Source organism: Periophthalmus magnuspinnatus, chromosome 5 (assembly GCF_009829125.3).
Source record: "Periophthalmus magnuspinnatus isolate fPerMag1 chromosome 5, fPerMag1.2.pri, whole genome shotgun sequence".
In the NCBI taxonomy this organism is placed as follows: Eukaryota; Metazoa; Chordata; class Actinopteri; order Gobiiformes; family Gobiidae; genus Periophthalmus; species Periophthalmus magnuspinnatus.
The window spans coordinates 29,959,854-29,976,938 of record NC_047130.1 but is presented as its reverse complement, the minus strand read 5'-3'; the positions used below and the strand labels follow the sequence as shown (position 1 = coordinate 29,976,938).

The window sequence follows — 17,085 nt, the reverse complement described above, 5'->3', positions numbered from 1 at the left end:
CACATGATTGTCCTGAGTTAACTCGTGATTAGTCATATTTAATTTGACCCTTTTTTGAATGGAGAATGTTTTAATAACACATTTTTGCACTTTTTCTTATTACTTACTTTACTAGCCTTCATTTGTACGCATAAATGCTATCGAGAAATGTTATAACCCTAACAGATGAACACAGGAGAGTCTCATCAGTGTAAATGACATATAACGTCACCACTTCACATTATTACAGTGTGTGCTCTGCCTCTTTCACAATAAGACTCTTCCTACAGTGGGAATAAACTTTAAATGTGTGAGAACCATTAAAGCAGCATTAGTTTTACTAGTGCAGCCTGGACATCTTAAACAGTGGAACTTCTAGATGTTATTCGACTTTTGGGAGCTTATTGTTTTGGATATTTTCAACAACATGAGAGCAACAGACTGAGCATTTAGCAAACGAGCTCCAGAATTTTAACACTGAGACATGACACAGGAAACACACACACAACCGCGGAGGAGTCGACTAAATCCTGCAGAATCAAACAAATCTGCTTTTTACATGAACCTGCTCCTCAAATTCAGCTGATGTTTGAAATTAACATACGATCTGTGCAAAAAAATCGTCCCTGTTCAAATGAATTTGCGTGAACATGACGATAACGCAACAAAATTGACAACCCTAAAAATATACAAGCTATTTGCAATAATACCAGCCTAAACTATTGATCCAACAGTCAAAATAAAACATAACAGTGATTATATATGTTATTTAAAATGTTCCTTCAGGTTAGAAAAGCGCCGGGGTAATATTACATCTTTATTAAGTGCTTTAGCTGAAGCAACAGGTGGCACAAGTCAAATTAAGTATAAAGCTTCTTATAATCCCACACTGCAATAATTTATGTGTTTACGCATGAATAAGACATGGAGGTAGTTTGTGGAGTAACAGTATTTTTCTGTGTGTGCGTTGAAAACAACCTGCCCCGTGAAGATAAGAGGAGGGTCTGATGAAGACGCAAGACCCGTGGCAGCGCGACTCAGCTGCTTCTATAAATCAACACGGAGGTAAAAGGATCTAAAGTGATGGATGTGCTGGAGATAATCTCATGTTCTGAAGGCTTTTTAGGAGCTCCACAGGTAAGTGCAGAGGGCTGTACTGAAGCCTGTATTTGAGCTGGAGCCCTGTTTTCTGAATGACAAATTACTGAAAAGGCACCGACGCAGCTGAGGCGCTCTTGTCGAGTTAGACCGCATCCTGTCTGCTTCTGTTTATCACGTAAGCACAAACACGGCGCTAACATTACTTGTTAGGGCCCATGTGGGGGGATGAATAAAACATGCAGCTCCTTTTTTCAAATTAGCAGCAGTATATCAGCTTGGTTGACGCCCCCGCAAGCAATTTCACTTAATTAACGCGCTTATGTTTTCTGAATGCCTCCCGTAGAGAGCATCCCCGTGTCTGTCATACACAAATAATTACTGAAGCGCTCAGAGACGACTTGCTTGTGTGGGAAGTGAAAACAAAAAAATGAGGAGATTGACAAACAGCAAAGCCTTGTCTGTGCATTTTTTTAAACATGGATGTTGCAGGAAAACTGAAGATATGATTCTTTTGGATGTGTTTTGCTTCACATTATGGTGAACTGCTAAATTAGGAGCGAGAGTTCTGCTGGCGTACTTTACTTTTGCAGAACTATATTAGGTTTCTGGCAAGGGAGCCCTGCAAAAATGTTCTACATAAAAAATATATGATAGACCACTTTAACCAAAGTTTAGTTTTCCCAGTCGAGTTCTCTGTCTGACCAGAGACTAAGACTAAGATCCTGAAGTAACACATACACACATACAGTGTAGTGTCTGTTATTACTGAAACGGCACAGTGGACTACGGCAGGCGGCCAGGGCCAATCAGAGCGACAGTCGCCCGATCATTTCTTCACCTTTGTGTGTCGATGCTAATGCTAACGTCAATTAAAATATTAAATGTAACAAAATTAAATGTGTTGTAAGAACGACCCAGTTATTTTTAGGTGTAGATTATCTCTGTCAGTCATTTATTAGGTGTTAGCATCAGCACATTAGCACTGACGCACAAACATGTCCCTTTGTAAACACACAAGTGTCCTTCAGTGATGTTTTACTTGTGTTTGTAAAGTGTTTAAGAGCACACACACAGCACACACAGCACACACACAGCACATACAGCACACACAGCACGCACACAGCACATACAGCACACACAGCACACACACAGCACCCACAACACACACACAGCACACACACAGCACCCACAGCACACACACAACTATTATTTTATTTTTCTTTACCTTTTGAGCGCACAAACCCTCAGTTTTGTTTTGCACAATTCCACTTTTTCTTCCAGTTTTTTTTTTTTATGAGAATTTGCACAGTTTCAGATTTTGCCATTTAGTCTGACTCTATATATTTTAGGTGAAAAGGACAGAACCTCAGACGATCAGCGACAGCCTCAAACTCACACTAGATTTAAAGCTGCATGTGCCTTTTTACACCACCCAGGGCACAAGTTTTTCAAATCATTCATCATCATTTTACCAAACCTGTTTTCCACTACATCCATTACAATTAAGCAGTGACTTTCTAAAACACTCTGCTCGACGCCTCAAGATTGAGTCTGTTTTCTCAGATGTGTCACATGTTTAATCAACACATCAGCAAGTGCCAAGTGTGGGCTCGATATCACATTCAATAAAAAGCGTATTTAAAGTAACATGTTGTAAACCAGGTGTGTCAAACTCATTTTGGTCTGGGGGCCACATACGACTTAATTTGATCTCAAGGGGCCAGAGGGGGGGACCAGAAAACTCACAGCATAAATACACAAAAATAGCAATAAGTAGAAACATTTGTGCAGAAAAACATGTCAAATATTTTCATTGAAGAGAACTGTTCCTTTATAAAATATTAAGAACAATCTGAAACTGTCTCATTTTTGTGCAGTACAACTCAATACAGTAATAAAAAAAAAAAAAAAAGATTTTATTAGAGCATGTGCAGATTAATACAGAAATGATTTGAACTCAACATTCTGCACATGAAAGCAAAAAAAAAAAAAAAGATCCAGACCTAAAATCATCAGCATTTTACCTTTTTATTTGACAGGATTTAGTCATGCTTTGTATCAGGCATCATATCCTGAGTAGCTACCAATTTCAAAATGTCATTTACGTGCTTGTGTGTTAGCTTTGAGCGCACCTTTGTTTTATTGAGGTTCATTATTACGGTTTCGAAGGTGATGCTATTTTGCTAGCAATCAGAAAAAAAAAAATAAAAATCTACTTTTGCTGACTGTATTTTTATTACAAATCAGCTGAGGGCCGGATCAAATCTGTAAGCGGGCCGGATCCAGCCCCCGGGCCGCATGTTTGACACCCCTGTTGTAAACTATTCTCAGGTGAGTTTTGTAAGATATTTTCAGCATTATCTCTGAACACTGTGTCTACCCTAAACATCTCACCTTTGACTGTTTTTGCAGCTGTAGCTTTACTGTACTCGGACCGGAGAAAGAGCACGCCGCCGCCCGTCAAATTACATCACACGGGCCGCTCGCTACTCTCACTCCAGGACATAAAGGAGAGGTCGCCTTTCAAAGCAGTTCCCAATAACATTCCACATAAAAGAGCGCACTTAGAGATTCCACACACACTTTCCACACACGTCGCTGCGGAAAGTGGGACAGCTGCACCCGGACCCCTACGGAGCCGTGACACCGTCCCAAACATCTCGACACCTCTGCGGCCGTCGCGCACTCTCACGGTCTCTTATCTATAGAGGAACGCTTCATATTTCTTCTTCTTCCGTTTCCCCTTTTCGCTCGCCATTGTCGTCTTTTAACAGCTTGTCTTACATTATCTGAAAAGTCTCACTCAAACGCACCGCACGGCCCGTCGTACGTGACACGAAAGAGTGTGGAATATTGAGAGCGTCACAGCCACGTCTTTGTACGATAAGGTCGGTTTGTTGCCATGGTAACATTATTAATACCAGACAAAATTCAAAATACTAAATTTCAGGGGTGGAAAGTTACAATTACAAATACTCATGTTACTGTAATTAAGTAGTTATTTTGGTAATTGTACTTTTTTAGTAGATGTACTTGTAATCGAGTATATTTCTAGCCATATAATTGTTATTGGTTAGCTGAGGATTGTGGTTTTGAATGCAATTTAAGTTGCAAGTAACTATACTTCCTAATACTAATACTTCAGTAGTACTTTTCATGCACATTTTCCTTAAGTCTATAAGTGTCGCGTTTTTCATAGTTTGTCCAGGGGTGCGACTTATACTCAGACGCGACTTATATGTGAAATTATTAAAATATATAATTTCTTCATTATTGTCACAGTGGCGACCACATGAGGGCGCTCTAGGCTTGTGCACCAATATCTACTTCTCCTGTGCCGCTGAACATTTAAAATTTCAACATTACGGTCATTTAAAAGACATCTGAGAAAGACTGAACAAAAATGACACTAAAAGAAAATGGTAAAATGTTCAGAAGCGACAGATTTGGAGTGAGGTCCAGAGTAAACTTGTTAGCTTTTATGCTTTATTTATCTGATTAACTGTTAATTTCTTACGTTAACATACAGACCATGTACCTGTTTACATATGTGGTTTGTAACGGTTGATTATACATGTTACAGTTCACTTGTTTCACCACTAGATGGCCCTGGTGTGTTTGTAATACCTGTAAGAAAATGTACTTGACTCGTTTTCTTTTATACGATTAAATATTTAGTTTATCATAAGTCTAGTTAAAGGTCGTGAAAACCACTTCCTGTTTTCCGGTTCAGCCTTTTACACTAATGTGAAGTCAGAGCACTATTTAAGAAACAAATGAGAAGTAAAATATAAAGTTTTCAGTTCATCGGTTTGTTGACTCTCAGGCCAAAGTGGTGTGTATATTTTCCCTGCATTCATGTGCAGTTTTGTGTGTTTTTGTGATGTGATCCAGAGCTTATGTTATATTTGATGCGTTTGCTAGTTCTACGATGTGATGAAGAAGTAAGACCACAGTGAACATCAGTGAAAACAACTCTCATGTCACTTGTGTTTCTGGACAAGTCGGCATAGGTTTTGTTAGCATAGCGTATCTGATTAACTGTTAATATGTTACGCTAACATACCAGACAGTCCGTTGTCTTTGTGTTAGCGTTAGTGTGCTGTAGTGATATTCAGCCTGTTGTTCTCTATTTTATTGTTTTCATTATAACTTGACTTTAAAGATACAATGTCTGTTCTTGGGCTCGGATTTTGTAAAATAAATTTCCCCCAAAATGCGACTTATATATGTTTTTTCTTCATTTTTATGCATTTTTTTGGCTGGTGCGACTTATACTCCAGAGCGACGTATAGTCCAGAAAATACGGTAAGTACATTTTTATCCATTTAACTCTTTTCAAATGTTCAAAACTAATTCCACCGCTGCTAAATTTCTACTAAATCAAGTCTTGTTAGTGTCTTTTGCATGTGCACGGTATGGAAACCAACTGTTAGGGCTGATACGTGGTATATTTTCTGCACGATATCATAAAGGAGGATAAAACACTCACAGTTCTGACGGTCAGCTCTGGAGGGTTATCGTTGATGTCGGTGATGGAGATGAGCGCCGTCGCCGTGTTGGACAAACCGAAGTTCAGGTTTCCCTCCATGTCTGTGGCCTGGACGATGATGGTGTACTGCGACACTTTCTGTAAAAAGACACACAAACAGAATGTAAATGCGCATTACAATTATAAAACAGCAAAGAGTTGGATTTATCCCCAGCCGAAACTGTAATAAAACGTCCTTGAAAACAGCACAAAGATGGAAAATTGCAGTTTTTGTAAAAGAGCCGTTCATTATCACCCAACAGAGAAAGAGAGGCATAACGCTGTGTCAAGTGCTATTCAACATACGGACTTATTTAGTCCAAGTCACCTCAGAAATAAATACCACAGCGTTTTAATCTGTTTGTACTAAAGCAGATAGAGGATGGGAGGATGGATTTGTGCCTCTTGCTCCATAGACTGTTGACACTTGGGTAATAACAGACAGCGGGCAGTGGCAATTTCTGGAGGAAATAGTGGGTACGCCAAACAACAGTGCATATATATATAGCAGAGTAAGCATTAGCATCGAGACAAATATTTAAAAATGTTCAAAAAAGTGTGCTGCGTCATGGATGTGGTTCATCTCGACGCCTTAAAACTGCACCAAAATAAGTCTGCATGGAGAGAATGTACAGAATCTGATATGTAAAACGCTTTTTATAAAAAAAGGTGCATTGAAACCTCAGTTAACAATGTTTGCGCCTTTATTTCAAACGTCTGTGTAATCCCTCAGTCGATCCAAAGTAAAAGCCGAAGTTAAATCTGTCAACTGGACAAAACGCTGTAAAAGTGAAGATGTTTCGCTGCTAATCCAAGCCGCTTCTTCAGTTCTGGTCGGATTACTGCTGGACACTGCCTTATATCTATGTCAGGCGGATAAAATAATGTTTAGTAGTGTTTATTTTATTCGGTCATTACATTCAAAATCAAACATTATTCAACTTGTATAAGGTTGGACATAACATTTCTATCATGACCGAAAGAGTTTAGGCTTAAGTAAAACCCAGTTGGACAACTACTAAAACATAACTTTCTCTTTAATGCATTGGTTTATGTGGTGGAGCTGCATATCATTGTCTAGAGTGCTCTCTGCTGCCACACTCCATTGAGGTCAGTTCAGTGGTCAGTCCGTGTAACTGCAAGTAAATTTCCTCTGATTGTTTTTTTTATTCAGGCTTCAACGTTGCGCCTATACCGTGTTGAAATTTTTTTCAAAGCATAAAAAGAAACATGTATTTGTATATTTACAATAGAACACAGTTTAATTCATTTTTACAGGCAGTTGTTTCATGTCCTGAGAAGAATAAAAACACTTCAGGAAAAAATCTTGACCAAGACTTTCATAATTCATGCATCAGAGGGATTCCAAGAAAAGCAGCATCAGTTCTACAACAAATGACTCAATATGTAACAAAAGAAAAACTACAAACCACGGCAGTCACATGAATCATTCCTGAGTCATGTTTTATAATGTACCTCTTTTTAAATGTTTCGTGTGTAGGAGCGTTTTAATTTATCATCGAGGTTGTTCCACACACTAACCCCTCGAACACAAACACAGACGTGGACAAAATTGTTGGTTCCTGTCAAAAACTCATTATTTTCAGTCTTTTCTAGGGGTCCCATCATTTTTGTCCAGGCCTGTTTTATGAGGTTTTTTTTTAAGTAATTCTGTTGGAGCATGGTTGAAAAGCAACGTCTGACTTTCATTGGTTAAATTTCAAAGAATTTTATTTCTACTTTTTATTAATTTATTATTACTTTTGTCAGATTCAAGTTATTTCTGTGACCATTGCGAGTTTTTCTTTCATTAACCGACAGGTACCAACAATTTTGTCCACGTGTGTACGTTTTTTACTGGTTCTAGTCTTAATTTTTTTTTTTTATATACCTGTTGTTCTAAGATGATATAATGAAACTTAGTGGAAGTGTATTATGTTTGCACTCGTCTGAAACTTGAATGCACTTTTACTTTCAGTCAGTTTGGGCTGTGATGCATCTCCATGGAAACGGGAAGGTGATGATGCAGTTGAAGTTTCATGTTTTCTGAGCGATATTAACACCTGTAAATGAATAAATGTGAAAGATATGTTTTTAATGTCATGCTGTGGAACATTCCAGGTAAACCAGTAGTATTTTCACGCAAACAGGAGGTGTACGCTCCACCAGAAGTTACATATACAGCTGTCCCTCGTTATAACGCGGTTCTTCTTTCGCAGTCTTGAGTATGAACGTGCGTTGTGTTCTGCATCCTGATTGGCTAAGGGACTGTAGACCATTGTCCATCAGTCTCTTCCGTGTCATAAATGTTGGATCGCAGTGTGACTCTGACTCTTAATTATATTATATTACATTATGCTGGGTACATTAATTATTTTCTTCTTAATAATATCGGTTCCTACCCTTATTGTTGCAGTACTGCGCATTTAAGGAGCGCACCAAAGGCCATATCTTGAAAAATATTCGACACGGAGGACCACAGACTCAATACAGTGGATACTTCAGATGGTGCATTTAACATACTTTAAATAAGGATTGAAATATTATTATTAGGTCTGTATGACAAAGCAATGTGATGTTATTTAGATTATATTAGTAGATATCCTCAAATTTGCCATAAAAAGTACTGATGATGATTAAATGGGCCAGGTCAACAGAAGTCCTCAGGGCCAATAAAAAATGGTCCGCATTAGGGCCCTGGGCCAAGTGTGTCAAGTGTGTCAAGTGTGTGGTGAGGGGTTTTACAGACACAAACATAGAGAATAACAGTAAAAATAAAGCTGATACTTCACGGATTTCGTCTATTGCGAGTTATTTTTAAAAGATAACCCTGCGATAAACGAAGAACCACTTGTCGAGGAAGTAAGTCAAGACTGTATTTTCCACACACTTCACCCAGAATTCCCCAAAAGAGCTTTATGTTGGCAGGCAAAACTATTTAGTCCTCGCTACTCGGCTATAATAATAACTTGTACATTAACTTCTCTGACTCCCACGCAGTTTGGTCACAATGGCTGGATAACGATGATGCTCTTGATTTTGTTTTTATCTTGTGGCTTTTATCCCGACACTTTGGACAGAGCCTAATCCAGTGCAACAGTAGTGTGTCTATGTGTTCATTCATGCTAACAATGTAAGCCTCTCACTGGCTTCTAATCCACTTGTCTCATTATGGCCGTGTTTAGGGAGGCACAGAAACAGGGAGCGGGTGTCAAGGACGGGCCAAACGTTCAGCGCATTCAGTCATTTACATAGAACACACCATGTCTTTTTACTGTTTACACAATGGAGGCACCTGTGACCCAGTGCACAATGCGATGTAATTAGTCAATACGCATGAAGTGAATATGGCCTGTCACTGCAAAGAACACACTGAGGCTGATTCGAGTGTCTGAGGGGGAAGCTGAAGGTTGTTCGATGTCATGTTCTTGGCATTTCATCGATGTGTGTGTCATTTTGTGTGTTAATGGCTTTGAATGTGATTATGTCAATGATTAATATACCTAGAAAAGCAAAATGAATGAATAGAGCTAAGGTGCAGTGTGTGGTTCCTCGCTATATCGTGATTTTCTTTTTCTGCAATTTTACATGTTTTTTTACAGCGTCATTGTGTTCTGCGTCCTGATTGGCTGTTGGACTGTAGACCATTGTGTTCTGCGTCCTGATTGGCTGTTGGACTGTAGACTATTGTGTTGTGTGTCCTGATTGGCTAAGGGACTGTAGACCATTGTGTTGTGCGTCCTGATTGGCTGTTGGACTGTAGACCATTGTCCATCAGTCTCCTCCGTGCCGTGTCTCCTGTACAGTACAGAATGTGTTCAGACAAATTTATGTAACCTTTGATTTATTTGACATATACTATTTTATGCATTAACATTTATTTGGGTCATTAGTATTTTGTTTATTTTTTTGCACTTATTTTATCAACAATGAATATTATTTATTATATCATATTATGTTGGATTCATTATTTACTTTCTTCATAATAATATTGGTTCCTACTTATTGTTGCAGTACAGCACATTTGAGGAGTGCACAGATAAAAAAAAAATTTCAATTTTTTTTCAATTCATTTGTCAACAGTTGTCTCGAAGGGCGTTCATGTTTTGGTTGATGGGGGAAATCGGAGTACCCGGAGGAAACCCATCCAGACACGGGGAGAAACATGCAAAACTCCACACAGAAAGGCCTGAGCAACCCGGGGATCGAACCAAACCCTCTTGCTGTGAGGCATGAGTGTTGCCACTCAGCCGCCGTGCTGCCTACACACAAAAACAAACAGGGAAATCAAACAACAGGAAAAATGTGACAAGAGTGAACGAGCACAGGACACGAGACGAGACGAGTGAAGTTGTTGAATAAAGACGAGCTGTAACTGTCCTGCCGTGTTGGTCTATTTAACCCAGGAGTGCCCAAACTCTTTTCACCGAGGGCCATATCTTACAAAATATTCGACACAGAGGGCAACAGACTCAGGTCAATACAGTGGATAATTCAGATGGTTCATTTAACATACTTTAAATAAGGATTGAAATATTATTATGACAGTGCAGTGTGATGTTATTTAGATTATATTGGTAGATATCCTCAAATTTACCGTAAAAAGTGCTGATTATGACAAATTGGGCCAGGTCAACAGAAGTCCTGAGGGCCAATAAAAAATGGTCTGAGGGCCACATTTGGTTTGGACACCCCCAATTTAAGCAAGAAAAGAAGCAAGAAAATACATCATATTAAATCAAACTGTGACCCGACAAACCACAGCCTCAAGAGACTGAACGGAACAATATATTAGGGTCAAATTTACATAAATGTAGGATCACAGTGTGACTCTGAAGTGCTGTATGCTTGCAATTTCTTTTCTCCCCGACAAAACCCACAATGTCGATAAAACGTTCTGCACCGACAAAGACACCTACGAAGGTTTGAAATGTGAGAAAATGTGAGAAAATGTTAACGCCTGAGAAAAGTGTATAAAGTGTGTGGTGAAGAGTTTTACAGCTGTAACATGTAAAAATAAAGCTGATACTTCGCGGATTTCGCCTGTTGCAGGTTATTTTTGGAACGTATTCTTGTTTTAGCTGAAAGTTTCTCCTGTATGACATTGAACCAGCTTTATGGAGCCACAGGGACGGCACCAGGAGGGGTAAAAGTTGCATTACCCAACTTTCTCTTTTCATGAACGAGTAGATTCTTTTTTTACTGCAAAAAACTGACAAAAATCATGTGGCACATAACTGTTAATTAGCCAGTACCTCTTCAAACGTACCTGTTAAATCAATAGTATACAGCAAGTAAAAAGAACCCATTTTGTCATTGAAATTGAATAGTGAGCGTAACCTCCTCATACAACCGCGCGCTCGCTACCTACTAACTCTCTCCACTCGTCAGCGCAGTCAATAGACACCAAGGACAACCGCGACAGAAATCTTTCAGGTAGAGAGGCCCTTATTGCTTCCTGTGCTTCCTGTGCTTTTGCTTTTTGATTGGTTTCAGCTGTTGCTTTGGCGTATCTTCCTTTCTCTCTCTCTTTCCTCTCTCCAGGCAGCTTATTGTGCCCTCGTCCACTGAGCCTCTTTTGATCTGGCTCTATCTCGCTCATAATATCTGCTTTCACAGTCTACCACTGTGTACATCGCTCTGTCTGCAGGACTTTTTCTGTCTCTCCGGCTCTCGAGGCGGAGGCACGCTGTTCAAAGAGCCCGCAGCGTGGAGGCCGTTTACGACACACCCGCGGAGCCATTGTGGAGCGCTGAGACAAGTTAATCTGCACCTCAAATGTTTATTAATGAAAAGTCAATATCGGCTGGCCCTTAATCGACTTATAAAGATATCATTCAAACAACACCTCACTAAATAGATCCTCTACTGAACGCCGCTCCCTGCTGAAAAAGAAGCGGTAGATAAAAACGCTCGTGGAGGGTAAACCAGGACAGCGTGCGGACAGCTGACAGAAGGAGTTTGCAGGAGCGGCTATTACTGCTCATTGGGCTGTGTTTTCCAAGTTTTTAGTTAACTGTAGACATTTCAGGCTTTTATTAGGAAAGGGAAATGACAGAAGGGTTCGGTCACTATGTAATCTGCAACATGGCTTGTGAATTAACAGATAAATTAGCGACAGAAATGAACAGCTTAACTGGAACATGCGTTAGATTGTGTCTGCGTGAAATCTATACCATATGTCAACGCCAAGAGGTCATCTGGACGTGGGTCATAGTTTACGACAGACATATATCAGACGGGGCAAGCGGTTAGAGCTCTGGAGATGGTCTAAATATGCCAGTGCTTTGCTGCTTTGCTTTGTTGATTTTGCAGAAATCTGTGCTGTTTCTCCGTTTTTTCTTTTTTACTCATAAGCAGCCATGTTTTTTGACACAAATGGACCACTGACCATTGGAATTTAACGACACAGGACACCAAACTCCAGTGTCTTAGTCAAATATTGCATGTGTGACGTCTTAGCCAGCCAGGCACGATTTAGATACTGCAATGATAATGAAATCTAACAAATATTGACAGTTTTTTATGTCGTCTTGAGCTAATTCTGATATATCCTAGAGCAGGGGTCGCCAACCTTTATTTGCACCATGGACTGGAATAACGTAGGTTGTATTTTCATGGCAAAAACGCATAAAAAATACAACTAACCACGCACTAAATCCATGGAAGCCCTGCGCTTGTTTCTTTGCGATGACATGGTCCCATCAAGGAGTGATGAGAGATGATGATGCCCGCAATGTGTTTCTTATGACCACTTGCTCTGTAATTTCTTTAAAAAAACTCTAAAGGTTTATCTTTTAATCCCGGGTGCTTCATCTCCATGTGCCGAAGCAGTTTTGAAGGTTTCATCACCTCGTTAGCTCGTTTTCCTCCACGTGTTATGCACCTGTAGCGACAAACTCTTACTTTAACTAGGACTCCTGGTGTTGTCTGTTAAATTTCACTTTCATTTTCTTGGAGGTTGTGGACTCCTCTTCTCGCTCCTCAGTTGTTTTTTTCCCTTTGCTAAAAAGCTCTCGAAAGACTTTTGTTTTTGGCTCAAGTGTCTGATACGTCATCGCGGAGAACAAGAGCATAACTAGCACAAATACAATAAACTCGGCGTTATATCAAATGGATTTCTGTGGCGATTTCCTGTCGGGATTTTCATTACGAACAAGCTTATTAGCGTGTCACAAGGAACAGGCAAAGGTTACGTCAGAAAAGATGTGATCGCGGATTAATTTAGTGTTTTTGTGCGGCCCGGAAGCAAATGCGCAACGTACCGGTACTGGTCCCCGGGCCTGTGATTGGGGATCACAGCTGCAGATCACGTCTACTCTAAATCTATTCATGAAATGTCTGATTTTATATTTTATCCTGTAATCCTGCTTTTTTTTTTTTTTTTGGCAACCCCTCGCAGCAGCCATCTCTAACAGCACAAACAAGCACAGTATAATTACCATTAAAAGTCATGTTGTTATTAGACTCCCAAACTGGCAAGAAACAGACATTCTCCAGCCCAACTGCACCCACAGAGCCAGATGTGATCTAAAACACCCTGCCTGCTAACACCTGTACCACAACTCCAGCCAATGCAAGTTTTCGCTCTCAAAATTAGGTGCTTCACGATCCAAAAGTCTTGCAGGGAAAACAGCTGGCGGCTATCTAGGTTTTTTTTTTGTGAGAGAACAAGTCACAAGATAAGTACAATAGACCTTTGCACAGCCAGTGATTCCTAAGCAATGGATGTTTGCTCCACCGAGAGTAAAAAAGTAGCAGGAATAAGTGGTAAGGACATGTCAAACAAGTCAATGAAGTCATGTAGTGAATTAATCCTGCCCGGGCTGACTGGGCTTGTCGACTCGTTGGCTAAAATGGGCTGTAGCACTCGCTTGTGTACGGCAAAGCGCCCTGGCAGGGTCCGAGCAGCCACAGTCATTAGCTTGTCACTTACAATCTGTCTGCTCTAATGTGCTCCTTAGTGCAGCTCCCTGACCGCCTTTCCCTTTAGTTTTCCTCACACAGCGTTGAATGGATGTTGTGTTTTTTTGCAGCGCTCAATGGCTAATTTCACAGAGGCTGGTTAAAATATCGTGCTTATCTTTGAGAGCCTGATACAGTAAAGAGGCCGACGCTTTTACGCAGAATGTATTTGAAGTATGTGCTCGTAACTCACTGAAGCTTCTCTCACTTTCTCTCACTGTCTCTCACTTTCTCGCCAAGGTTTGAGGCGAATGCAAAATGTTGTAATGTTGTTCCCGCTTTAAAAACAAAGCGATTTAGTTAAAAAAAAATCTGTATTCTCTGGCGCTGGCGTTGTGTAATCGCACAATGCTCCATTCTCCTGCGGGAAGCACTGATCAATCAACAACCCCTCCACACCAGTCTGCTCTGATTTAATTCAAAGCAGGAAAACACGGCAACATATTTTCTTTTCCTGTAATGTATAATTGACCATATTAACCCACATGACAGCATAACAAGCGCGTTGTGTGTTCAGTAACAGGAATGGGACAATAAGCGTTATACCACCAGACTGTGCAGGAAAAAGGAACATCTCTTCTAGATCGTGACTGTTTTCACAACTTGCTTTGCTCTTTGTGGCGTCGTTATAGTATTAATCAGAAGGTTGAGGTTTATTGATGCACCAGATACAGGAAAACACTGCATTTCCTCATGAGAATTTGCATAAGAAAGACAAATACAGTTGTCTCTCGCTACATCGCAGTCCAGCTTTCTTGGTTTTGCTGTTTTGTGGATTTTTTTAACTGCAGTTTTACATGTTTTTTTTATATTGTATGAACGTGCATTTTGTTCTCCGTCCTGATTGGCTGTTGGACTGTAGACCATTGTCCATCAGTCTCCTCCGTGCCGTGTCTCCTGTACAGTACAGAATGTGTTCGGACAAATTTACACAAATGTTGGATCGCAGTGTGACTCTGAAGTGCTGTACGTTTGCAATTTGTTTTCCCCCCGACAAAACCCACAATGTCGATGAAACAATGCCGTTCTGCACCGACAAAGGCGCCTACGAAGGTTTGAACTTTGAGAGTGAAGGTGTGATTTTTGTTGTAGTTGTTTTACTCTTAAACCATGTGTTGAGTACTGCGTGTTACAAACATTGAGGTGAACTTGTTTCTCAGTAAGAATGTGACACATGCTTATTTTAAGATGTCACACTGCAACCTGTTACTTCAGTCACATGACACAGCTCTTCATTTTCAGGTTGAACAGAGGTGTTTTAATACATCGTTTCAGTGACTGCAGCATATTTTAGTGACATATTCTACCTTCTGTAAACGTGCTGCTGTCTATAACCTTCATTCATCTGATCAGATAAACTTCTCTCAACTCTCTGCCTGGTCTGGAGTCGCTTCCTTCATAAATACAAACTTTAAGATAGTTTAAACAAGAGAGAAATGTGAGAAAATGTAAACGCCTGTGTGAGAAAAGTGTATAAATTGTGTGGTGAGGGGTTTCACAGCCAAAAACAGAATAATTGTAAAAATAAAGCTGACTACTGCAGATTTTGTCGTTCAAAATCAGGTAACAGCAGCACACGTCACGAAAAAAAAAATAAACTACACATTGGCACTATGTAAATTATCAGCGTCCTTACGTAACTTTCAATTTATAAACAATCAATCTTTTTCTGTTCTTCCTTTAATACCATCCAGATCTAGTCAAACATCAACGCTCAAACAGAACCTAAAGAAGAAGCGGTATTTGCGATGTACTTTTATAAACAGACAAACTAAACACAGTCATTAAATCTTCTTCTTCTGCAGCCGTGTCCTGCTGAATAAAGCAGCTGACGCGCTGCAGAGTCTGGACTGATACGGACAAGGTGACACAGATAAAAATCACTCGGCTACATCTCGACTAAAACTAAGGCCTCTGTAACTCACACTCACGTAACACAATCACTTGTACAGTAATTCTGAGTACACAGCTTTGGTAACTCGTTCGCTGGGAGCTATTTCCAATGTTCATGTTCTGTTCATCAATTACAACGGCAATTAACAGTCGGCGCTGCGGAGACTTGAAGCAAAAGTGCTCTACTGTGACGCAATTCAACGTTCTTGAGTGAGCGCGAGAGTGTTTGATTAATGGAAACAGCGGAATGAACATAAACCGAGCGTCTTAAGCTTTTGGCACGACAATAACAACATCTAATTCACATTAAGGAACTGTGGAAAATCTTGGGAATAATGTCGTTTACTGAAAATGTTCCTTCTACTTGTGATCCGGTGTTTTCCCTTGCACCATTTTAGTTTTATTATAAGTTTAGGTGACATGAATTCAAGCTTTGTTTTAGAAATCTGACCAGCGTTGATTCGAGTGTGTAGATACAGGAGACAATGAGGGCGGAGTCGACTTTTCTGCACCTTCCTTCATCTTCAAAAACAGTATTTTTACAAAACATTAAAGAACCAAACACATACTCCATCTTAGATAAGCACTAAGTGGATAAAAGTGTCATTTTCCTAGATGTTTCAAAGCACTTCCATCCACAGTTTCATCGATACACCTCATTCAAACTCTCAAAAAACCCCTCCACACTTTGAGCTAATACAATTTTGGCCCTATTCACGATTCCGCTGCCCGTCTTTATCCCTCGTCCTTGAGACAGCCCAGGCAGCACGTCCTAATCGATGGCTCGCCCGGTACAATGCCAAGTTGGCCGGAGTCTTGGCTTGTACCCATTGGAGCGTTCCAGAGCGGTGCCTCATGGGAGATGGACACAGCCTGGGGTAATGAAAGACAAGAGCGCTGCCTGCCAAGACACTCGGGGAGAAGGGACAGAGGGGGACGATCACACACCGGCCGAGCCCCTGGACGAATGTGAGACTCCGGATGCTCCAACAATACAGACATCCATCAGTTTGATCCACTTTAATGGGGCAAAAGTCAAATTAAATGCCTTCCTGATGTGCTGATGTCGATGCAAACGTTCAAGGAGCAAACAAATAACACAATATAGTCCAAGAAATTACTCTAGGAAAAAAATGCGTGAAGGTAACTGACCTAAAATCTGATTTGCAGCTTGAAATCGATGCACTTTGAAGGACAAAATAAATTCAATAATGCACAATCTGATGTGTTAAAAAGAGACAAAGACAAAATTGAATAACTAAATAACATCTGAAGTATTATACATAAAGTGTAAAGAGTAACTACAGCTTTTAGTCAAGTAATTACTGGTGCACTGTAAAATATGTTGTGTTTTATTTTATTTAGTTTTATTTGATTTGACTTGATTTTAATTTATTTAGTTTTATTTTATTTTAATTTATTTAGTTTTCTTTTATTTTCTTTTATTATATTTTGTTTTATTTTATTTTGTTTTATGTTATTATATTTTATTTCATTTTATTTTATTTCATTTTATTTTGTTTTATTTAATTATATTTTATTTTATTTTGTTTTATTTTGTTTTATTTTATTTTATTTCATTTTATTTTATTATATTTTGTTTTATTCTGACCCTT

The 17,085-nt window shown here is 39.6% G+C and overlaps 1 protein-coding gene across 3 annotated transcripts in view; it reads right to left on the bottom strand.

The window, feature by feature from the left end:
• The window catches only part of cdh4 (cadherin 4, type 1, R-cadherin (retinal)), a 341,227-nt gene that overhangs the window by 29,164 nt on the left and 294,978 nt on the right, over window positions 1-17,085 (bottom strand). For all 3 annotated transcript variants that reach the window (XM_055221814.1, XM_033966767.2, XM_055221815.1), the window contains one exon: window positions 5,573-5,710. In XM_055221814.1, the coding sequence (XP_055077789.1) occupies window positions 5,573-5,710 (138 nt within the window). The remainder of the gene's footprint in view (window positions 1-5,572; window positions 5,711-17,085) is intronic.